Raw genomic sequence first — 24,275 nt, forward strand, 5'->3', positions numbered from 1 at the left:
ATAACTGTTTAACATGTTTAAAGCTAAATGGTAGGCGTTTAGACTAAGTATTAAAATTTGATGAAATGCCACTTAGAATATATTGTAATAAAAAGCAGCATACATGATTTTGATGAGCTATGTGTCATTTGTTTCAAACTATAACACACGATTGAGTTGGTATTATCTCCAAATAGAATTTTATTCATTTTTTCCATATACATTACCCATATTAAGTTAATAACGAAACCGTGATAAAAAAAGTACGTTAGTTCAAACAAGGACACACAAAATACCATATCTTTTGTATCTAATGTATTGCTCTTCGAAAGTTTTTTCAGATTCTCTGAAGATATTGAAGTTCGAACCTTCAGATACAGGTCACGTATAGGGGCATGAATAATGTAAAATTTCTCTTGAGCGTCATAGCTACATGTGAAACGGGCAGTAGCGATTTTATGGAAAATTCTTTTCGAAAGTCAGTCATACTAGCTAAGGGGCTGTTTGGATCCAAGGGGAAATGGCAAAAGGGCAAATGGTAAAATTTTTCTCCTGTCACATTAGATGTTTGGACGCTAATTAGAAGTATTAAATATAGTTTAATTAAAAAACTAATTACATAGATGAGTACTAAATGACGAGACGAATCTATTAAGCCTAATTAATCCATAATTAGCAAAATTACGGTATCATTTGCCCTTTTGCACTTTGGGGTGTTTGGATCCAAAAGTGCAAAAAAAATGTAAAAGAGCAAAAGTTTTGCACTTTCTCTTTCTCTTTCCATTGGATCCAAACAGGCCCTAACATGTGAAGATTACAGAGGCAGGGAAGAAAGAAAAGAAGACGAAACTGATTTTTAGCGGCACGGCAACAGCCGATCAGATCTCCACCGTCGTCGTCGTCGCCGCCCCACTTCTCCCTCCCGATCTCTCAAATCGACAAAATCCCCGAACTCCTTTCCAGCCTCTCCCCCGCCCCCTCCCCACCCACCCGCCCCCGCGCGCGAGATCACGCGCCCCAGCACCGCGACCACCGGCGCCGCCGCGGCGTCCGGAGCAGGCGGCCAGCGTCGTCACGCAGCGTAGGCTCGGCTCGCCGGGGCGGGCAAGATGAGCGGGCACGACTCGAAGTACTTCTCCACCACCAAGAAGGGGGAGATCCCCGAACTCAAGGAGGAGCTCAACTCCCAGTACAAGGTGCCCACCCCTGACCCGCTCTCGTTCCGTGACCTGCTACGCCTGCGGATTGGTTCCTGCTCGTGGATCCAGATCTGGGCGCGGCGTTGGGGTTCCAGTCGCGGCTACTCCTAGATCTGCGGGTCTCTGTTGGTTTCCTCGCGGGGTTTGGTCGTGCTGGGGGTAGGATTTTGCTCCGGAAAGTGCACATTTCGGTGCTATGTTGCGGGTGAAATGAGCTGGAATTTGCAGAATTCAGCGCTGAAGCAGGCTGCTTAAGCTGCGTTAGACCTGTTCGGACAGAAATGGGTTGGATTAGAATGATATGAATGGATTGTTCTCTGATCCATCTGCTTGGACTGTAACCACTCAGTAGGAACTTGTTTGGATCATCTCATGGTTCAATTTATGCTTGGATGAATTAACGGGAGGTTGAGCTGCTCGTTGCTCCATCGCATTGGACTAGTGTAGAAATTGCAACGCATGGGTTCAGAGCGGTTCATTTCGTCTACCATGTCCGGACATACTCTTTTTATACCCACGCACACATCTTCTCATTTCATAAATTGTGAATGCTGTAGAGCTCACGTTGCTCACAAACTGGTTTATCTATGCTTCATGTACAATTGTGGGCATGTGAAATAGTGACACATTAAGGTGTGCTTGGTTAAATTCACCACTTTTCCGTGCCCCAAACAAACACACGCTATTCCATATTTTTTGGTGTTTAGTGAATTCAAGATGCCTTTTGTATCCAGTGGTGATGCCAAAGCTGTTTCTTTGTTTCCGAACTGTCTTTTTGGCTACACAATGAAGTGTTCCACATATAGCGTAAATGATGTTTACGGCTGAAAGAAAGAAAAAGACTTACCCAATAGATAACCAGTCATACCGCATGTGTCCTCACTGTGTCACAAATTAGTTGGCTCAAGATGAATATCAAATGTCACGTTTCCATCATGGTACTAATTTATGTACTCGTTAGGCTTTTGTTGTGAGATTAGTTGAGGAGGTGAAACGTACTATGTACTGTGGTAGTTGGACCTTGTACACTGTTATTCAAAAATAAGTACCTTTGCTGAGTTGATACTATAATTATCATTGTTGTTGCAATCATAAACTAATTTCGGATTCTACAATTTTGTGCTGTTTTATGTCACCCAAGTTTCTTGTTTTTACTTTGGTTTTCAGTAAGCAAACTGTAGTTTCTGCAATTTCTGATGTCTGAGCTTCGAAATGTGGCTTGCAGGACAAGAGAAAGGATGCTGTTAAGAAAGTGATTGCTGCTATGACAGTTGGAAAAGATGTCTCATCATTGTTCACTGATGTCGTGAACTGCATGCAGACTGAGAACTTGGAGCTCAAGAAACTAGTATATTTGTATCTCATCAACTATGCTAAAAGTCAACCTGATCTTGCCATACTTGCTGTGAACACATTTGTTAAGGTTAGAAAGTATAGCCATACTTGCAATTAACATTTGTGCTGGGAAAGAAGATTGATGTATGCAAACTATGAGACATAGAGATATCATCTAATCATTTGCTTGATGACTTGACTTCTGCAGGACTCGCAAGACCCAAATCCATTGATTCGTGCTTTGGCTGTTCGGACAATGGGCTGTATCCGTGTGGACAAAATCACAGAGTATCTCTGTGATCCACTTCAAAGATGCCTCAAGGTCTTTCTTCATTTCCTAGAACTTTGTTGATTCAAACTGAGCTCACTTCCATCTAATGATCTAAATGACCAAATATGTTAATTGTTCCCACAGGATGACGATCCTTATGTGCGGAAGACTGCAGCTATTTGTGTTGCTAAGCTTTATGATATAAACGCTGAGCTAGTGGAGGACAGAGGATTTCTAGAGGCCCTGAAGGATTTAATATCTGATAATAATCCTATGGTTGTTGCAAATGCTGTTGCTGCTCTGGCAGAGATTCAAGACAGTAGTGTTCGGCCAGTCTTTGAAATTACCAGTCATACACTGTCAAAGCTTCTGACAGCTCTGAATGAATGCACGGAGTATGCTACACTTCTTGCTATATTGGGTTTTGAATTTCTTGGTAATTTTACTAAAGCAGCCCCCTTAACCTGTTGGTAAATACACAGGTGGGGCCAAGTCTTCATTTTGGATTCTTTGTCAAGATACAAAGCAGCAGATGCCAGGGAAGCAGAAAACATAGTGGAGCGAGTTACGCCCCGTCTCCAACATGCAAATTGTGCAGTTGTTCTTTCTGCTGTCAAGGTACAATATTACCTGATTTCGGTTTATTGGAATATCATAAGGTTTAGGCATCCTCTTGTGCAGTAACTGTAACTTACTACGAGACTGCCTAGCAAGGTCCATATAGAGGTAGTTCCCAATCATTACATGGTAGCTGGATTGGTAGACTTGTTTCTTTGTTCAACTTGAATTTGTATCATGATGTTCCGTTGACTAATGAACCATGCCCTGGAGTTACTTTTTGTTTCTTGACCTTTGAAGTCAATAAGACTACTGGTACACTGTCATTAGACTATTGATGTCATTTAGCGACCAACAAAGCATCATTTACTCTTTTTTTTTTTCATTTTGTTCTTCTTTTAAGAAAAAAGCTTAGCCTATTTGTTGTTCTGTTCTGTGCCAGATGGGAGCTTTTGTTAATGCTCTTTTTCTCTGTGTTTTTAGATAATCCTTCTACAAATGGAGCTCATTACAAGCACAGATGTAGTCAGGAATCTCTGTAAGAAAATGGCACCTCCTCTTGTTACTCTTCTATCAGCGGAGCCTGAAATTCAGTATGTGGCCTTGAGGAACATTAATTTGATAGTTCAAAAGAGGCCTACAATACTTGCTCATGAGATTAAGGTGACATTTTTTGAGCTCTTCTTATTCTTTGATCATGTCACAGTGGGTTCCTTTAACTCAATAATGTATTTCTCTGTAGGTCTTCTTTTGCAAGTACAATGACCCTATATATGTTAAGATGGAAAAGCTGGAGATTATGATAAAGCTTGCCTCAGATCGAAACATAGATCAGGTACAGAATCAAATCTTTTGCTTGTATGCTGCTTTTGATTCGTACTCATGTTTAACTGAAGTCAAAGATCATTGTAGCTACAGTTTTAGTCTAATATTCCTGTCCTTGTACAGAAGAGAAGTATAGAATTGACAAAAGAAAGCATTCTGGAAACAGTATTCAATACCTAGACTTTAAAATTCAAATGCTAAATTTATTGAACATGTTTATTTTATTACAGAGTTAGAGTTCTTTTGGTACTAAGTGATTTCTGTTCTTTAAGTCTACATTCAAGTGCTTACCGAGCTTCTTGTAGGTGCTCTTGGAGTTCAAGGAGTACGCCACAGAGGTTGATGTTGACTTTGTGCGGAAAGCTGTTCGTGCTATTGGGAGATGTGCAATTAAATTGGAGCGAGCTGCTGAAAGGTGCATCAGTGTTTTGCTTGAGCTGATTAAGATAAAAGTTAACTATGTTGTTCAGGAAGCTATAATTGTTATCAAAGACATCTTCAGACGTTACCCTAACACGTGAGTTGCTTCTGCATTGGTTTATGTTATATATTGGAACTATCAAACTATCAGAACTCTCTTTTTGTTCTGCACGATAAATGGTGTGTGTATAATAAATGTTCTTTCTTTCTGAATATTTACAGGTATGAGTCTATCATCGCGACACTTTGTGAAAGTCTGGACACTTTAGATGAACCAGAGGCCAAGGTCTTAGTCAATGCAAATCTTATTGATTTATTGTTTTTTCGTAAGGAAAACTTATTTTATTTTTGCTCACTCATGCGTCATGATTTCTTTAGGCATCAATGATTTGGATAATTGGAGAATATGCTGAAAGAATTGACAATGCCGATGAACTTCTTGAGAGCTTCTTGGAAACATTCCCTGAAGAACCGGCATTGGTTCAACTGCAGCTGCTAACTGCTACTGTTAAGTTGTTTCTTAAGAAGCCAACTGAGGGGCCACAACAGATGATACAGGTTGTGATTTTCAGATGCTACTTGTTTACTTGTTCATATTTCCACTTGGTTTAAGCTGTGCCTGAATTTTTACTTATTTGCTATCATGGGCCCTCAGCCTATCATGGATGACATGGTGTACTGAGAGCACTGATAATAATATTGGTTGTTGTTGCAAGTATTTTTCTTTTTCCTATAATGCGTTGCTTCTAAATGTTTTGGTTCATCTTCAGTGTTGTGATGAAAAATTGCATTCAATGCCTACCACAGTTCACTGCTAAATTGCATAAATATTGCCTGTAGGCTGTTCTCAATAATGCAACAGTTGAAACAGACAATCCTGATTTGAGGGATCGAGCTTACATATACTGGCGACTTCTCTCTACTGATCCTGAGGTATTGCATGTTTGCAATTTTTGATTCAATGATTTATGAGATATCCACCCAGCCACTGAGCTATTTTGGCTTTCTGCAGGCTGCAAAAGATGTTGTTTTGGCGGAGAAACCTGTGATTAGTGATGACTCCAACCAGCTTGACTCATCACTTCTTGATGAGCTGCTAGCAAACATTTCTACCCTTTCATCAGTTTATCACAAGCCCCCAGAATCATTTGTCAGCCGTGTCAAGGCAGCACCTAGGGCGGATGATGAGGAGTTTGCTGATACAGCTGAAACAGGGTATTCAGAGTCACCATCACAGGGGGTTGATGGGGCATCACCTTCCTCAAGTGTTGGTACTTCTTCTAATGTACCTGTGAAACAACCGGCAGCTGGATCCCCACCTGCTCCTGCTGCAATGCCAGACCTCTTAGGTGATCTTATGGGCATGGATAATGCTATTGTCCCTGTCGATGAACCTGCACCTTCCAGGTAAGTGAAGTTTTTATAGTTTTTCTATCTGATTTCTGCTCTGGTACTTATCCATTTTGTATGTCTTGTATAAGTATTTAACTGTACTGATATGTCATTATTTACATTCTGCAGCCCTCCGCTACCTGTCTTGTTGCCTTCGACTACTGGCCAAGGGTTGCAGATTAGTGCACAACTAACACGGCGTGATGGCCAGATATATTATGATATATCTTTCGAGAATGGAACCCAGGGTGTCCTAGATGGATTTATGATTCAGTTTAACAAGAACACATTTGGTCTTGCTGCTGGCGAAGCACTTAAGGTGCCAGTGTTTATATTCAATATGTTACACCAGTAACCTTTTAGTTTCAGTTTCATGGACTCAGCTTGATGTCTTTCTGTGATTAAGGTTCCTCCACTGCAACCGGGGACATCAGCAAGGACACTTCTACAAATGGTGCCGTTCCAGAATATCTCCCCTGGTGCACCAAACTCGCTACTACAGGTTGCCGTGAAAAATAACCAGCAGCCAGTGTGGTACTTCAATGACAAAATTCCGCTGCATGTTTTCTTCGTCGAAGATGGAAAGATGGAGCGAGCCAGTTTTCTCGAGGTAAAAAGTGAAATGTTTGTGTGATTTTCCTTTTCTTTTTCTTTTTCTCGTTTGGGCATTGAAGGGGTGAGGGTAGGGCATTGCTTGCAGTGGTAGCTGATTCAAGTCAGTGAACAGTTGGTTCAAGTCATCTTTGTTTTGATTCTTTGAAATGGCGTTTGAAATGATTTTATCTGGCTGCAGGCCTGGAAATCTTTACCTGATGACCATGAGTTTACAAAAGAATTACCTGGCTCTGTCATCAGCAGCATAGATGCAACTGTCGAGCGCCTCGCAGCATCAAATGTGTTCTTTATAGCCAAGCGGAAAAATGGAAACATGGATGTTCTGTATCTATCAGCCAAGATGCCCCGTGGAATCCCCTTCCTTATAGAGATTACAGCCGCGGTGGGTGTTCCTGGTGTAAAGTGTGCAGTCAAAACGCCAAACAAGGAGATGGTCCCTCTCTTCTTTGAGGCTATGGAGGTTCTTACCAAGTGAGGACAGTGTTAATTGATCAGTGTGTCTACAAAAATCTTGATCAGTTGATGAGCTGCTATAGGCCTTTGGATGCGGGAATTTTTTTCACGGAAGCTGGTGTGAAATGTATTTGTTGTTTTTGTATTAGATTACAGTATTCAAACCGCTAGTTTCCTGGTTCCACAGTTTTTCCCCAGAAATACTGGAGATGTTCCTGTCTCAGCATGATTTGTATATTTGCCCATTTGGGCTCGGAACCTTTTTCTTCTTGTTATGCATAGCATATGAAATATGACTAGTTTTCAACATATAGCTGATGTAAGGGATACAGTGTTGTTTCGCTTTACCCTAGACTAACTTCGACTATCTCATTATCATCTTCGATGGAATGACCAATTAAGAGCAGCTGAGTAAGAATGTAAGGTGTTTTCTTCCGACAAGTGCAATGCAGGCTTCTGATAAGCATTATTAAACCTGAACATGGCTTGTACTGAAAATTAATGGGAACATGAAATCTGGTAAAAAAAACAGCTCAAGCATCAGATGCTACAAACACATCAAGCCAGAATTAAAAGCTGCCCCTCTGCTTCTGTCGCCGGGCGCTCATCCCTACCATCCTGTGCGCATCCGAGGCGGCATCCCTCTTGTAGCTGAAGGCGCTGGCCGCTGCGTCGCGGACCGCAGCCCCTGGTCCAGGATCACGGCGCACGCGACACGGGACACGGGCGTGCCGCCGTCCACCGCCCGCTGGTACCCCTCGTCGCCCTCCACGTCCCCACCGCTGAACGCGAGGCGGACGAGGCGCTGCACGTCCCGGGACGTGAGCTCGTGCTGGTCGCCCGGCTCGGGCCCGTCGGCGCGCGCCTCGAAGCCCGACAGCAGCAGCGTGCCGTCGCTCGGCCCGCCAGCCCGCGCGAGGGCGCCGCCGAACGTCCGCGCCGAGAACTGGGCGCCGCCGTCGTCTTCGTCGTCGCAGAGGGCGGTCGGGTCGTGCCCGTGCCGGCAGTCGCCGCCGTCCGACCTGCCGCGGCTCCAGGACTCCTCGTCGAGCTCCAGGTCGCTGCCGGTCTCCTCTCTGTCCGGCTCCGGCTCGGGCTCCTCGTCCTCATCGAACGAGTCAACGAACACGACGCGGAGGCGGAACTCGACGCCGCCGAGCCGGTCCCCTTCCTCCGCGCACCTCGCCCGGACGCGCTCCGCAGCTCTCCTGGCCTCCGGCACGACCTCGGGGCGCAGCGTCGGGTGGTCGAGCCCGGCCAGCAGCTCATCGAACGCGCGGTCGACCGCCGCCGCGCCGCGGAGCTCGGCGACGGGGACGCGGCATGCGACGTCCTCCATCGTGTCCACCTCATCGGCGCCGTCGCAGCGGTAGCTCTGCTCGACGACGAGCCGGAAAGTGGCCTCCGCCGCCTCCACCTCGGATGCGGTGGGCGACGGCGTTGTGGTCCCCGGGATTACGGCAAGGGACACCGCCTTGTCGTCTCGCGCGAGCAGGACGAGCTCCTCCGCCACCATCGTCGTGTAACTCGCGACAGCCTAGCGCTCTAGCTCTTGTTAGTGGAACTAGCACTCTAGCTGACGAGGGAGCAACTATGTAGACAGGCTTGTCCGCTCGGGCGCTTGGCCTAACAAGCCTAGAGTTTATAGAGACGGCTTTCACCCGATTCCGAGTCAAATTCACCTCCAACCCCGGTCGGATTGCTCTCCGATCAATAGCAGAGTCGGACTTGAATATTTGTGGTAAGCCTTCACAGGGAGATGCCTCTGCCTCTTCAAATTGTTCCACGATGCAACCACACCACGGACAGCTCCGGCTTTTGTAATCTAGGAGGACTGCATCCAAACATCATATCATATCTAGTCATGGATTGCATTTTGGTGTTCGTTGCAGTTCTGAAGTGAGAGGAAGGTGCATTTGACTCCAAACTCCAAATTAGGCTGCATCACTAGCCAAAATCGGAGATTGGACCGGGAGAGATACGGCACACTTGCTTGCCGCCTGCGCGGCGCCGTCAGTGGTGCAGGCACCGTTGACCGACGGGCCCAGTCCCGCAGCGACGCAGGCGTGCAGCGTTTCGCGAGCGGGTCAACGCGGGAACCTGACGCTGGGGATCGGACGCGAGGGCGCCGCTGTCCGCCACGCGAGCCGGGTGTCAGCGCCCAGGCGGAACGGCGGCCAACACATTGATCAGATAGCTCGTACAGCATGTCATCAATCGAAACAAGCCTCTCGGTAAACACACCTTCAGGCCATCGCACATGACTGTGACAGACTGGCAATACTACTAAACAGCCAGCCAACCCACCGCCACTACCATCCGGTGCGCAGCCGGGACGGAGGCATCCCGCTGGGCGCCGGCGGGCCGCGGCCTCACGCCGCCGCCGTTCTCCGTCCGCGCCGGGAAGGCAGAGCGCCGGAGCCTCATCCATCCAACCCACCAAGGCACCAATCACCACCCGCTCAAAACGAGCACCCCAAAAGATCACCAATCATGCGCTCCCGCAGCTCCATCTGACCGGACGCGACTGAGCTCGCGCCGGCCGGTAATGGCGAGCTCCAGCGGCGGCGAACCAGAGACATGTATGTGGAGACGCCAGGGCTGCTACGTCTCCGATGGGGGCGGTCACTGTCTGCAAGCCACACAAGCTGCTAACTGGAATGCTGCAGCCGGAGCGTTTGCAATTGCAAAGTTGAGCGGCTGCAGGGTGGCCAGAGGTCAGAGCAGACCACACCGCGGTGAATCGATTCCAGCTTGGAATTGTGAAGCCCATGCGTGTGAAGTGCTAGCTCGAGATAAATTCCATCGCGTGATTTTGAGGTGAAGTCTGATGATGAACCGGCCGATTTGCAAGGTCCAGTTCTGAATGTGTCAAAAGGCTGAAAGCTACTATACGCCAGACAGAAAATCTGCCGGCCAGTTTCAGAAGAAGCTCTTCAGTTTCTGATTGAAAAAAGTGAGAGATGGCAACTATGGACAAGTTATATCTTCAGACAAGCACTCAAACATGTGTCGAAAACTCGAAATGGGCAAAGACCTTGGGAAAATTCTGAATGCAGTAGCAGTGCTGGCAGGGTATACATCAAGGAACTGTGCAGAATATCAGAAATTGAGACTTGGTGGTGCATCAATTTGTAGTAGCAAGTAAATATTGACACTATCAAAAAATGTACAGTGTTTTGATTATGTCTACCTCTGCTCCTATGATTTTGGTTTCACCACGTTTCATCTTTGCAATACCTTTTTTCTTACATTTTCATTGGTTTTCACTTGAACGAGTCCGTTTCCATGGTTCAGCTCATCTTATTACATTCCTGTTTCGATAAAAGTCCAGTGAATTGATCAGCATTACTTTTTCCTTGTTGCATTTCCTGACTATCAGATTCTCAGATGTATAACGTGAATTATCTGTGATAGGATGAAGTACTTTTTGTAGACACCTCACACTTATCTTGTCATTGGTATGTGGTTATAACTTTTTTTTGCTAAGAGAGTTATGTGGCTGCACATGATTATATGCTGCAAATACTATCCCTCGGTTGGAGCCTAGGAATAGTTTGTAGAGATAGCAAGCTTTCGAGCTGTGTTTTTTGAAGGAAAGCTTTCGAGCTGTCTCGGTGTCCATACGGAAAACAACACTACTTTTAAAACACTCCATAATAACGACAATATATACTGTAGGAGAGTATTTTAAAGACTTTAGAGAGGGAGCACTTCCAGGTACGTACACAGGACGGTGTCTGTCTGGTTCAAAAAAAAAAACACACACACACACACACAAGACGGTGGGCTGTAGGCTGGCGCTGGCCTCTAGCAAAGTTGGCCCGATCCGCTGCCCCCCAGACCGGACCGTTGGGCTGAGCTCAAAGCGAAAGGACAAGCCGCCCGTTCTTTCCAGAGTGGAGCGGAGAAGCCGGCTTCTTTTCCGCCGCCTTCCCCCCACGGCTGTCGCCGCTCCTGCTGCTTTCCTTCCCGTCTCCACTCTCCACTCCACTCTCCCCTCCACCTCGCTTCTCTCTCCCCGCCAGCGCCAGCCGTCTCCTCCATCCTCGCTTCACCGGCGTGTAGGCTGGCTTGCCTCGGGGTTGGGCTACGCTCTGGGATCGATTCGGTTCCGACCGGCCACCGGATTCGGGGTCGAGCTCGGCCGCGTCTGCCGGCTCGTCGCCCGCGATTCGAATTGAATCCAGAGGAACGAGATCGACGGCGCCGCCGGGACCGATCGAGTTCCGGCCGCCAATGCCGCTGCTGCTCCTGCTCCTGCTCCTCCTGCAAGCCGCGTCGCCGGCGCCGGCACGGGCGGGGGACCCCTACGCCTACTACGACTGGGAGGTGTCGTACGTCTCCGCGCAGCCGCTCGGCGTCAAGCAGAAGGTGGCGTCCGTCCTCCTCCTCCTCCTTTTCTCTCTCCCGTCCCCTCGCAACAGTGGCCATCGACACTGACACCGGCGATGGCACCAGGTGATTGGCATCAACGGGCAGTTCCCGGGCCCGCCGCTGAACGTGACGACCAACTGGAACGTGGTGGTGAACGTTCGCAACGCGCTGGACGAGCCGCTGCTGCTCACCTGGAACGGCGTGCAGCAGCGCAAGACCGCGTGGCAGGACGGCGTGCTCGGCACCAACTGCGCCATCCCCGCGGGGTGGAACTGGACCTACACGTTCCAGGTCAAGGACCAGGTCGGCAGCTTCTTCTACTTCCCCTCCACGCCGCTGCACCGCACCGCCGGGGGATACGGCGCCATCACCATCAACAACCGCGACGTCATACCCATCCCCTTCGGGTTCCCCGACGGGGACATCACTCTCTTTATCGGTGACTGGTATAACCGTGGGCACAAGGAGCTCAGGAGAGCGCTCGACGGCGGCAACTTGCTGGGCGCCCCTGATGGCGTGCTCATCAACGGATTAGGTCCATACCAGTACAACGAGTCCGTGGTTCCACCGGGGATTGTCTACGAGCGGATCAATGTCGAGCCAGGTTTGCATTGGCATTTGAATTTCTATTTTCTAGACTAGATAGATACGAGTTGAAATCAATATTGTCATCTTGATTGTCATTTCAGGGAAAACTTACAGGTTTCGGGTACACAATGTTGGTGTTTCCACAAGCCTCAACTTCAGGATCCAGAACCACAACCTGCTCCTCGTGGAGACTGAAGGCTCCTACACCTCGCAGCAGAACTACACTAACTTGGACATCCATGTCGGCCAGTCATACTCCTTCTTGGTCACCATGGATCAGAATGCCAGCACTGATTACTACGTGGTCGCAAGCGCTCGCTTTGTTGATGCTGCCGTTGTTGATAAATTGACCGGTGTTGCTATTCTCCATTACTCCAACTCCCAGGGTCCAGCCTCTGGTCCTCTTCCAGATCCCCCGAACGATCAGTATGACACAGCATTCTCTATAAATCAAGCAAGATCCATCAGGTACTTCAGTAGATTTTGCATTTTCCTATTCATGAGTTCGTGAATGGGTTTGTTCACACAATATATCCTCCAACTTTTGTGCTGTTTCAGATGGAATGTTACAGCTAGTGGTGCTCGGCCCAATCCGCAGGGTTCATTCCATTATGGTGACATTACTGTGACAGATGTGTATCTATTACAGAGTAGACCACCTGAGCTCATTGATGGGAAGCTGCGTTCTACTCTGAATGAGATTTCTTACATTGCTCCATCGACTCCTTTGGTACTTGCACAACTATTCAATGTGCCAGGAGTCTACAAATTGGATTTTCCAAACCATCCAATGAACCGACTACCCAAAGTTGATACATCTATTATAAATGGAACCTACAAGGGCTTCATGGAGATTATATTCCAAAACAATGCCACAACTGTTCAGAGTTACCACTTGGATGGCTATGCATTCTTTGTTGTTGGGTAATGCAGAAATTACACGCCCCTTTTCTTTATCCAGATCTGCTTTGATCCCTTACGGTTGTTTGTTCTCAGGATGGACTATGGATTATGGACAGAAAACAGTCGTGGCACCTATAACAAATGGGATGGTGTTGCACGCTCTACAATCCAGGTGCTGAAACTGGTCTTTATGGATTTCCAAGTTAACCATGACAGTATTGTAGTATGGTCAATAAACCTGCTTTGATATTAATCGCATACAACCCAACTTACAACAGGTCAATTATTAGCTGTAGTTTTAGTATTAGTTCAAGTGGCAGGTAGCAGCTCAATTATCTGAATGGTATTGGCTGAAAAAATCCTGTAGTGGTTAGAGTAAATTCTGTGGCATCTTATTTCATGTTATTTCAAATAAGGATATATATGAATTTAGATAACTAGTTCCTTTGTTTAAGCAGCTTCTGTGACATGGGGACCTAATTAGTTTACAGAAAGTGACATGGTGCAAATTCTGATGGTAAACCATAAGATAGGCTTTAGGCAGCTACATGTGATTGCTCTATCTTGACTTAATTTTTGTGTTTAGGAATTAGGATGAATCTAGGCTTCAGGTATAATAAACCTATGTAATCTATAAATAATTTGACGCTGTAAATTTGCTTTGTGAGGCATCGTTGCAGTGTTGTACAGCCTTTAGCTTGGCATGCCTTTGATTGGGACTGTGTCTACTTGATTGCAGGTATTCCCTGGGGCTTGGACAGCTATCCTTGTGTTTCTGGACAATGCAGGCATATGGAATTTGCGTGTGCAGAATCTTGACACTTGGTACTTGGGGCAAGAAGTGTACATCAATGTGGTTAACCCAGAGGACAACGGTAGCACTCTTCCCGATAACGCAATTTTCTGTGGTGCACTCTCAAGCCTACAAAAGTGAGCTTCCTGTGACTTCATTTTATAAAGTTTGCACCACAAGCACAATTTTTACTTATTCCTACCTGTTCTTATGTAACTCTTGGTGTCTATTTTTTTCTTCCTGCAGAGAGCAATCTCATAGATTTGTGTATTCAGAAGCTTCGCCAGTTGCCCTGTGGAGGAACACAGTTTCTCTCCTGTTTTTGTTGGCATCTTTCACTATATGGTTGCAATGATCCAATCCACACCTTCAGTTTGTCTACTGCGGGTATGAAACACCGGGGAAATTGCTAGTTTTGGGAGAAAGCCAGTCTGGATGATGTCAATTTGATGATTCTTTTCTAGAGTTTGATGGTTGATTTGGCTCTGAATGCAACTCCCAAAAGTGGGAGAGATGCAGAGTGGGGGTAATAATTTTTTTCCCTGGACAAGTGCAGGTAAATGATGCACTTGGTGTTGGCGGGTGAGTTAATTGTTCTGTATGTAATTTGACTGGTTAATCAATTAAAGACCACTATTGTTTTACTTATAGTCGAATACAAATAAAATGCAAATCGTGTTGAAGTTGTAGTGATGTCACACTCAATCTGCCTGCGTAATATTGTTTACAGTCGTGTACCCGTTCAAATTCAAGCATTTGATAGCACGTGGATGTGGTTGGTGGTCAGTCTGTCGAAGTTGAGCAGATGGACTCCAGGAGCCGGGCAGCTGCTGCTATTCGTTCCCTCCTCAGTCGTGCCCTCTGAATTTGAAATTTGAATGCTGCAGCGAGCTACTCCAGTATCATTGCTCTCGTTCATCACAGGACATGAGCAGAAAGGAACCATGAGGGGTTGCCAGAGCACTGCTTTGTACACGCATCCGTGATCAGGAATGGGAAATGCTTAAGAGCTAAGACTTGACCCGATTTGCTCAACTGTCATTCTGTCATCAACTAATGATAATGACCATATCAATAGATAATTGGAAGCTGACCTGCTGAAGGCTTCCCCGGACTACCAAGAGTAGACAATCAGCTGCTGATTGACTGACAGTAACATCCAGCCATTCAAAGATGAGGCATCCAAGACACACGTTTTCTGTTTGATCTGCCTGTCTCTCTTTTCTGCACATGATATTCGCTAGAAAAGGTAAAAAAAGTTTGTGTTTTTAAGAAAAAAAATGGTAAACAAAGTGGGAGCTTTAGAATGGCTGGTATAGTGGCATGTGTCTGATCTGAGGAATGGAGAGTAGGCATATAATAACAGTATAACACAGCTCCTCTTCCCATTGTCTTTGTTGAGTTGAGCAAGCAGGCAAGCAAGTAAAGCTGCCCAGAAAAGGCTGGAGCTGCAGCTGGATTCTTCTTCTCCCTGCTGCTGTGCGCGGCAGCTTCGGTAGCTGGTGGTCAACCAGGGGGGGAGGGACCGATCCTCGGCCATGGCGTCCTGCGCGGCGGCGCGCATGTTCGCGTACAACGCCACGCTCTGCGCGTGCGACCCCGGGTACTACTACTACCTCGGCGGCAACGGCACCGCGAGCTGCGCCCCGATGCCCGGCGGCGGGTGGGGGGACTGGAAGGTGGGCGCCGTGGGCGCGCCGCGGAACCAGAGCCTCTACTTCCTGGCGCCGGTGCTCCCCATCGACGCCATCCGCCGCCTCACCAGTTCCCAGGCCGTGCTCCTCGAGGCGGCGCTCGCGTCGCTGCTCTGCTGGCTCGCCTTCTGCGCCGCCGCCAGGTTCGCCGGCCGGGACCCCCGCGGGGAGACGAGGCTGTTCCGGGCCCGGTACTGGGTCAGCCGGCTCGACTGCCTCTTCGACAACAGCCATTGGGCGGTCCGTTCCCCATTCCTCTTAGCTTGCTTGCTCCTCCCTCTTGCATTTCATGAGAGTGCTGTAGAAATTTTACAAGGAACATTTCAATGCGCTTAGGAGTTGAATTCCCCAAATGCGACTTTCATATTTAATTTCAAGTTGAATTTTGCAAATTTTATGAAGCCACGTGTCTTCACTAATTGACTAGTTGCAATTATTGCCGTTTTTTCTCGTCACAAGGCTAATCACAATGAGGGTTCCATGGCGAGTTTTGTAGCATTAATTACCATGACACATCAGCATTTTTTATGATGTGACACTGATTTAATGAGGGAAGAGAAGGAACCAGTTTCATCCTCACGACACTCTGCTAACTTGTTTCCAAGACGTTGGAAATGGCGTGAAACGACCACTGTGACCGCCGTTGTTTTATGGGGGATCCCGTGCGCCAATAGATCAACTAGCATTTAATTACACTGGTTAGCTTTGTAAACAGTGAAATGAAACTCTCTTTGAGGCATAGTGTTTCATTCATTCGCCAAGCTGATGTGGCATTCTTGGAAACAGGGATATAAACCCCCCATTGTGATTAGCCTAAGGTTACAATGAATTATGGATATGCTTCTCCATGTTGAGGGTTTACTGAACCATTCTACCATCAACTTGAGTTTAAATACTAAATACCACAGCCATTGAACAAGTGGTTTTTGTTTGATCAATGCGGAACAGCTTCCTTGGTTTGGGCCACCGCGTCCTGGACTCCTCTGATTTCTGCTGGCCTTAGGGATCTCGCTAACTGAAAGTCTGAAACTTCCAACTAGCATCTCTTCTTTTCCATAACGTGGCTGCAGGCTCTGACGGTATAGTGCATTTTACATGTCATTGCAATATTCTCAACCAAATCTGAATGCACAAACACCTTGTGCTGGAACAGATGATCAGCACTAATCATATGGGATCATAAATTTTTGCTCGATTAATTAATGTTCATTCTCTCGTTGGAAATTGAAAAAGTTTATCCTGAAAGTCGCATTGTTTTGGCTCCTGAATACATTCAGGGGGATCAGCAAGTACTAAGAAAAAGGAAAACCGAGCTGGGTGGCACATGCTCAATGGCTAGCTTGATCCTCTTCACCGGATTATTAACTGTGTAAGTGCTGGCCATAGACCTTTTGTACCGGAAATAGTTAGCTCCTCTGCTTGCTTCCACTAGTTACCATCTGCTAACTTATTATTGGTTATCACAGGCTCCTGTATCAAGCCATCAAAAGGCGCAGCATTGAGATGCATCGAGTCAAGCCAGCCAACGCTCCAGACCTGCTGTCTTTCGTGAACGATCTTGAGTTCCACATCACCACTGTCTCTGGCATGTCCTGCGCTCAAGCAGTTGCGCCTTCGACATTTGCTATGGGGACAGCGGGATCCACGGATTTCAGGGTAGTTCCGCTGCCAACGCTGTTCACCTACAGCTGCGCGAACACGAGCCAGGGGCCGTCCATTACACTCAAGTGCAACGGCTGCCGGATGCCTCCGAGAGACCATTTCGTGTCCTGGCAGTTCGTTGACCTGCAAGGGCAACCAGCTGCAGCCGTCGGCTTCCAGTTCAACCTGACTGCAAGGCAACATGGCAATAACAAGCACGTGAGCTTTGTGAGTGGCACGGTGAAGTCCGACGGTTATGCCGATGACAGCAAGCTGAGGACTTTCAGGGGGCAGGAATCCAATGTTCTGAAGATCCAGTTGTTCCCTCAGATGTACAACAATCTTGGTAACCTAAGGATCTTGCAGCCACTGGTTCAGGACTTCACCCAAGGGTCTGCATTTTTTGATGTTGGCAGCCTGAATGCGTCCCTGCAGAACCCCAGGGATGGAGTGGTGAATACTACGCTCTACGTAAGTTATCTCTCAGACTACATTGTGGAGATCAGCAATGAGAGTGTAGTAGGCCCAGGTGAGCTGCTCGTGAAGCCATGTGCTCTATGTGCACATTTTACATTTCTAGCATCTAATGGAGATGGTTATCTGCAGTTAGTTTACTAGCGAGTATTGGCGGCCTTTATGCCTTCAGTGTGGCAATTTGTCTCTGCCTCATGACCCAAGTAAGTCTTCACAAAATCTGCTTTTTGTCTGTGAAAACTTTGCCAATGTTTTCCATATTTTACCAATGAAACTAAATAGCGTGACATTGATTTCTAAATTTTGCATTCCCTGCCCTTTTATTTGGTTCCCTCACGTCCAAAATTCCTTTCCTACCACTGCAATTTTGCACAATCTCTTTTTTGCCATTGTCAGTGACACAAACAGGCCCATGTGTTATTGGCACACTGAAGGCTATTAGGATTGAAATTTTCTTCAATGGAAAATAAGGAATTATCCTACTAGTCTACCATTTGGTGTTTTTCATGCAAGTTTTGGCTCTTTGTGGCACTGAAACAAAGGAATAACCATGAACTGTCTGTGTATCATAGCAAAAGATAAAATAAAAATTGTGCAAGTGCTTGTGATGTTAACACATAGGCTTTCAGTGTGAAGCTAGGATAAAGAAGCTTCGTGACGAGGATACCAGAATGCTGACAATTTTGAGCAAACAGCGTGCTCGACGGAATTGGGATAAGGTGAAGAATGTCTTTCAACTATGAACATTATATCTTTATGGCTCTCTCTCTGCTAAGCATATTGATTTCACTGCCAACAGGTGCGGAAGTTTGTCATGTATACCTGGTGTCCAAGCAACCTAGATCCAACTGATAAAAGTGGCCAGCAGCCTGAAGGTTCAGCAATGGATTCTCTGCATAGAACCTTCCACAAGAGAAGAGAACCAATTAGACAAGCAACCTCAGATGTTAGCATACCTAATAGAGTTCCTGCTGACATGGTACAGTATTTGTTCCTTTTCAGTTGCTATTCATGCTAACATACAGATATTTGTGTTTAGTACAGTAAAACATCTATTCCACGATTATTATTCACTTACTTGTGTTGTGTGATTTAAGAACATTCTTTTCTTCTTCCATTAATACTGCAGGGTGCGACTGACATTGAAAGAGCTGCGGAAATGCAGCTTCCAAGCAGTTCTAGATAGCCTTGATGGATGGGTGATTTGGCTGCAAAGTTCACATGGGTCATTCGACTCATTCCTAGTCCTTACTGTTCCAGCATAGATGGATCTTTCAGAAATTTTCCCCTTTGCATAGGCCTGCATGAAGATGAGTGACAGTTTTGGTGCCTTTGCTTACTGTGAAGAATTGTCAATGTGAATGTTCTATTATGAAAAGCGGCAAAAATTGTATAGAGGCAGTGGTTGGATGCACCTGAAGCTGCAGAGCTATACCTCCACCTTGTTCTTGGTATAACTCATTCACTACCCGGTTGTTATGTCCTAGTTAGCACCATTAACACGCTGTAATCGAGCAGCATATAGAACTAGCATTCTATTGCATAGTGAATTTGTGATTGATTGGTTGGCTGGTGCTTATTCGAAATGAGTTTAAGTGTTGGCATATGCGAAGATTGATTGCCAACTTGTGTTACTGTCCTGAAACAGAATCAGCTTTATAAACTGAATTCATGACCTGTGTGCGTTCAATGCATATTTTACAGTCAATTTCCCTCCGTTAAATGCTTAAAAGTGCCTGCTAGTCAATCTCATGATTGTAATGAGTGTAACGAGTAACGGTAGGCTCTGCCCCCGTATGGTTGTTATGCTCCATCTGTAAACAGGTTGATCAGCATGGTTGCTGGTTAAACGGACCAAGAGTGTAGGACGTATCGACATTGGCAGATTTTTCCAATAAATTTTGAGCAGAGGCACATGAATCTTTGGCAGAGTTGGTCGGAGCGCAGACATGATTGATCAATAGTCGGCCATCCAGACATCTTGAGCACTCGAGCAGATGCAGGACGGGTTGCAGGAAACTGGAAAGAGTACCATGGAAACACATCAGGAAACCCCTCTACCCGTGTGGCTATGGGAGCAAAGCCAAAACTTTATTCTAATTACTGAAATAAAGCTTCCATTATCTTAAAGAATTAAGTCACCCAAGCTACGCACAGCAGAAGAGTTTCAATACAAACAATACAGATGAAAGGACTAGGTCCCTGGCTCACTCTACAACCAAAGATTTGCCAAAAAGAAAAGGAACAAAGAGCACAGACTGTCTGTCTGATCAATCTAGTGTTAACCTCAAGGAATCAAGGGTTAACTATAAACGTAGGCAGCTGACCTGTAGCCAGGCTCTCGGACGAGCTCTAACACGCAAGGTACATTTCCTTGAAGTTCAAATCATCCTGATTCTTGCCTGCTGATTGACAAATACGTCAAGAAAACATCTCTTCAGTAAAGCTTATATTCTTCAACGTGTCCCTGTGCTGGGACACTGTGCAAGCATTGCTCCGAACTATATATGCCTTCCAAAACATTGTCTTCGCAAATGGTGCCTGCTGATTGACAAATCTTAACAAAAAAAAGGCTAATTCTTGCCAACAAAATTTCGTGCAACACCTTTTCATTATTTCTTCATTTTTTGATAGCTTTCTGGCTACGCGAGTAAGCAAGAAGAAATGCATGCATCAGCTAGCCATAATTTTCAGCGTACAACCAGTGGCGGACACAGCCTAGAAAATTGGGGGGGGGGGGGGGGGGGGGATCCATGGGCATTGGACCGGTAGGGGGGGCTGGAGCCCCCCTTTAGATCTGCCCCTTCGTACAATGCAGAAAGGTCTAAAAATAAACAGACCGGATCATCTTTTGCGCTAAGGTTATTTTCCATCAACCTAATTATCTGGCTGAGGAATTACAAATACAATTACTACTATCAGCTACTGTACTGTTGTGATGCCGTAATCATATGTTGAAAATAAAAGAATTCAAATAAAAAAGGTAATATAGAGCAAATAAAAATGTGTCACTGTCTCCCTCTACAATGACAGATTTAAACAAAAACAACAAAGAGCACATACTTAGTCAAGGGTCAACTCGCGGGTTAACTAACAAACGCAGTCAGCTGACCTGTAGTCAGGCTCTAACATGCTCTCAGCCTAGTTCCAACACGCAAGCAACATATCCTTGATGTTCAAAAAACATTCTGATAGCCCATAAGATAATAATTTCGGATAAGCCTTTGGGGCCAGCAATAGTGAAACAACTTTATAGAAAGAGTAAAATGCACCAGAGGACAACTTTATAGAAACCTTGGGTCACATTTGTCAGAAGTAAGCGCATCAGGTCAAGAAAACATTTGTCTGATAAGTGGTTATCATCGTCTTCAACGTGTACAGTATACTTGTTCTGGTACATTAAGCATTGCTCCAAACTAAATATGCCTTCCGGATCAGTGTCTCTGCATAGTGCATACGGTACCTCTGTATGGCTGTACCTGTTGATTGAAGCTTTGAAATTCATCATAGCTTTTTATGAGGATAAAGATGCAGCCAATTGAACCACATTCGTTGTGCAAGAACCATGGTAGCAGGTTGGCCATGCCTTCATTTAGCCTTGCTTTTGTGCTGCTGTTCTCCTTGTCCAGCTCATGCTACGAGCACGAGAAGAGTTCCCTGTTTCTGTTCCTTGCCGGGCTGTCTCGGGATGGCGGCCTCGCTGCATCTTGGAAGAGCAGCACGGACTGCTGCACATGGGACGGAGTCGCCTGCAACGCAAACAGGGAGGTCATCGAGGTCTCTCTGGCATCCAGAGGTCTGGAAGGACACATCTCACCGCTTGGCAGCCTCAAGGGCCTGCTGCGCCTCAATCTGTCCGGTAACTCTCTCAGTGGCAGCCTCCCGTTGGAACTGATACTCTCCAGCACCATGGTTTCCCTCGACGTCAGCTTCAATCGCCTTGGAGGGGGCCTGCTAGAGCTGCCATCGTCAATGCCTGGACGCCCGCTGCAGGTACTGAACATCTCGAGCAATTTCTTTACTGGATCTTTTCCATCAACGACATGGGAGAAGGCCAGGAACCTGGTTGCGTTCAGTGCGAGCAACAACAGTTTCACTGGACGGGTGCCATCATCTTTGTGCATCAGCGCGCCATCGTTAGAGGTGATTGACCTTAGCTACAACCAATTCAGTGGGGACATCCCCCCAGGCTTAGGTAAATGTTCTGCGCTCAGAGTGTTCAGGGCTGGATACAACAAGATAACTGGGATTCTCCCGTATCAACTCTTTGATGCTACCTCATTAGAACACCTATCCCTCTCTAACAATGGGTTGGAAGGAACACTTGATGCTGCACATATGTATAAGCTCAGCAATCTGGTTTTTCTGGATTTAGCAATGATCGGGCTCAGTGGCAAGATTCCAGACTCTATAGGGCAGCTGAAGAAACTCAAGGAGCTTCATCTGGAACACAATAACATGTCAGGAGAGCTACCAACATCTCTGAGCAAGTGCACAAGTCTCACAACCATCAGCCTCCGGAGGAACAACTTCCAGGGAGAGCTTACCAACATCAACTTCTCCACCCTATCCAATCTTAAAATTTTAGATCTTTATGGCAACAATTTCACTGGTACAATTCCAGAGAGCATCTACTCTTGCAGCACTTTGACAGCGTTGCGGTTATCTGCAAACAAGTTCCACGGTCAGCTGTCAAAGAGAATAGAAAATCTGAAGTCCCTCACCTTCCTATCACTTACTGACAATAATTTTACGAATATCACTAATACCCTTCACATCCTCAAGAGCTCCAGGAACCTCAAGGTCCTGCTAATTGGGTTGAACTTTAGGCATGAGGTCATGCCACAAGATGAAACCATGGATGGTTTTGAGAATCTTCAAGTCCTGGGTATACATAACTGCTCATTGTCTGGAAAGCTACCCATTTGGTTATCAAAACTCACAAATTTGAAGATGTTGTTGTTATGGAACAATCAACTCACTGGTCCAATACCATCTTGGATCAACACCCTACACTCCCTGTACAATATAGACATTTCAAACAACAGCCTTACAGGCGAAATTCCAGCAGCATTGATGGAGATGCCGATGCTGCAAGCGCAGAAGACTGTGGCTTATCTGGATACAAAGTACTTTGAACTACCTGTTTATCAGTCACCAGAATATCAATACCGCTCGTTCAATGCTCTCCCTCAACTTTTAAATCTTAGCAGTAATGACCTCACTGGTACAATCCCCCCGAATATTGGTCAGCTGGGAGCACTTGCTTCACTTGACTTGAGTTTCAATAACTTATCTGGGGGAATCCCCCAGTCGGTCTGCAACCTCACAAACCTTATGGTGCTTGACTTGTCTAACAATCATCTCACAGGTCCAATACCTGCTGCATTGAATGGCTTAAATTTCCTATCTGAGCTGAACGTTTCTAACAATGACCTAGAAGGACCAATTCCAAGTGGAGGCCAGTTTAACACATTTTCAAGGTCCGGTTTTGATGGAAACCCAAAGCTATGTGGCGTTATCCTGGCCCGTCCTTGTCATTCAGCAGAAGTACATCAAGACTCAATTCTCTCTACCAGACAAACCTTTGACAAGGCCAGCTTTGTGATTGGCTTCAGTGTTTTCTTTGGTATAGGGGTGTTGTATGATCAGATGGTCCTATCAAGGTTTTTTGGTTAGTACTACTCCAGTGTTCGAATGGATGAATGCTTGGCAGCATCTCTAGCCAACAAGTTTCGTCTAATTCTGTACTCAATCTTGCTAACGGAATTTTGTAAGGAGCCTACATGTGCCAACCAAAAAAAACTCAATCTTGCCAACGGAATTCTGTGCAACAGCATTTCATATTTCTTTGCTTTGCTTTCTAGCTACGCGAGTAAGTCAATAAGAAATGCACGCACCAGCTAACATAATTTCAGCGTACGATGCAGAAAGAAGGTAAAAAAATAGAGAGATTGGATCATCTTTTGTGCACACAAATTAGCAAGAAATCGGGCAATTTCAATATCGCAATCAGAGGCAGCACCGCAGCAACCGTACTGAGTACTGACCTTCGGTGCGCCCCCCCCCCCCCCCCCCCCCCAATCCCTCACACTATGTACCTCAGTAGTCAGTAGCGCACAGCACCGGACCGGCTTTCTCGCATCCCGGCAGCCGGCGCGTACGGCGCGCTCCGGGGGCCTGCCGCCGCCGCCGCTGCGAATTGGTCCCTCGCGTCGCGTAGCGTGGAATGGGAGTAGTTGCTGGATCGTGCGAGTGGCGGCGTGTGTGTCTATCTTCGTGGACGACCCAGATTCAACACAGGTGGCAAGTTAGGCCCGGTTTGTTTCCCGCACTAGTTTAATCCAAATATGATGTTTAAACACCAACTAGAAATATAAAATATAGTCTAATTCCAAAATCAATTATATAAATGGACACTAATTTACGAAATGAATCAATTAAATCTAATTAGTTTATAATTTAATAATGTTGTGCTATAGTAAAAATATACAAATGATGGATTAATTAGACTTAATAGATTCGTATCGTGAATTAGTCTCCAGTTATGCAATAAATTTTATAGTTAGCTCATATTTAATTTCTAATTAGTATCCAAACATCCGACATAATCCGAGACTCAAAATTAATTAGTTCGTGGATCCAAACACAATTTCTTTCGTGATGTAGCTGCTGATTTGGAAAATGCTAATTCGTGGCTGAAAATGATGAAATTGCTGATTCGTCGTTAGGGTAAAAAGTATTGCTCCTTTTCCAGT

General features: G+C 46.0%; 4 protein-coding genes and 1 long non-coding RNA gene across 7 annotated transcripts; 3 read left to right on the plus strand and 2 right to left on the minus strand.

The window, feature by feature from the left end:
• Nucleotides 1–886: 886 nt before the first annotated feature.
• On the plus strand, nucleotides 887–7,356 carry LOC112875148 (beta-adaptin-like protein C). Its single transcript, XM_025938882.1, has 15 exons — nucleotides 887–1,175; nucleotides 2,404–2,601; nucleotides 2,722–2,835; nucleotides 2,929–3,179; nucleotides 3,267–3,402; nucleotides 3,826–4,005; nucleotides 4,085–4,177; nucleotides 4,473–4,684; nucleotides 4,810–4,873; nucleotides 4,966–5,145; nucleotides 5,428–5,520; nucleotides 5,600–5,994; nucleotides 6,109–6,298; nucleotides 6,386–6,589; nucleotides 6,773–7,356. Exons 1-15 carry the CDS (start codon nucleotides 1,089–1,091, stop codon nucleotides 7,067–7,069), a joined length of 2,694 nt encoding a protein of 897 aa, XP_025794667.1. The 5' UTR covers nucleotides 887–1,088; the 3' UTR covers nucleotides 7,070–7,356.
• Nucleotides 7,357–7,570: 214 nt separating this feature from the next.
• LOC112875149 lies at nucleotides 7,571–8,843 on the minus strand. Its single transcript, XM_025938883.1, has one exon. The coding sequence runs from the start codon at nucleotides 8,561–8,563 to the stop codon at nucleotides 7,658–7,660; it is 906 nt and encodes a 301-aa protein (XP_025794668.1). The 5' UTR covers nucleotides 8,564–8,843; the 3' UTR covers nucleotides 7,571–7,657.
• A 1,989-nt stretch (nucleotides 8,844–10,832) lies between these two features.
• On the plus strand, nucleotides 10,833–19,185 carry LOC112874082 (monocopper oxidase-like protein SKU5). 2 transcript variants are annotated; one of them, XM_025937255.1, is made up of 13 exons: nucleotides 10,866–11,421; nucleotides 11,509–12,028; nucleotides 12,114–12,480; nucleotides 12,571–12,936; nucleotides 13,009–13,087; nucleotides 13,655–13,845; nucleotides 15,546–15,642; nucleotides 16,680–16,771; nucleotides 16,869–17,572; nucleotides 17,650–17,720; nucleotides 18,147–18,236; nucleotides 18,317–18,496; nucleotides 18,647–19,185. In XM_025937255.1, exons 1-13 carry the CDS (start codon nucleotides 11,287–11,289, stop codon nucleotides 18,701–18,703), a joined length of 2,949 nt encoding a protein of 982 aa, XP_025793040.1. In that variant the 5' UTR covers nucleotides 10,866–11,286; the 3' UTR covers nucleotides 18,704–19,185. The 2 variants fall into 2 exon arrangements, with proteins under 2 accessions (XP_025793039.1, XP_025793040.1); XM_025937254.1 differs by lacking the exons at nucleotides 15,546–15,642; nucleotides 16,680–16,771; nucleotides 16,869–17,572; ... (2 more) ...; nucleotides 18,317–18,496; nucleotides 18,647–19,185 and adding an exon at nucleotides 13,955–14,356 and having other exon boundaries at nucleotides 10,833–11,421.
• On the minus strand, nucleotides 19,153–23,773 carry LOC112874085. 2 transcript variants are annotated; one of them, XR_003224885.1, is made up of 3 exons: nucleotides 23,619–23,773; nucleotides 19,845–20,058; nucleotides 19,153–19,536 (listed from the first exon to the last, which is right to left on the minus strand). It is a non-coding gene; the product is annotated as an uncharacterized LOC112874085 (long non-coding RNA). The 2 variants fall into 2 exon arrangements; XR_003224884.1 differs by lacking the exon at nucleotides 19,153–19,536 and having other exon boundaries at nucleotides 19,618–20,058.
• LOC112874084 (tyrosine-sulfated glycopeptide receptor 1-like) lies at nucleotides 21,094–23,196 on the plus strand. The gene has a single exon (XM_025937257.1). The coding sequence runs from the start codon at nucleotides 21,100–21,102 to the stop codon at nucleotides 23,194–23,196; it is 2,097 nt and encodes a 698-aa protein (XP_025793042.1). The 5' UTR covers nucleotides 21,094–21,099.
• Nucleotides 23,774–24,275: the final 502 nt, after the last annotated feature.

This window comes from Panicum hallii, chromosome 9 (genome assembly GCF_002211085.1).
Source record: "Panicum hallii strain FIL2 chromosome 9, PHallii_v3.1, whole genome shotgun sequence".
Classification (NCBI taxonomy): domain Eukaryota; kingdom Viridiplantae; phylum Streptophyta; class Magnoliopsida; order Poales; family Poaceae; genus Panicum; species Panicum hallii.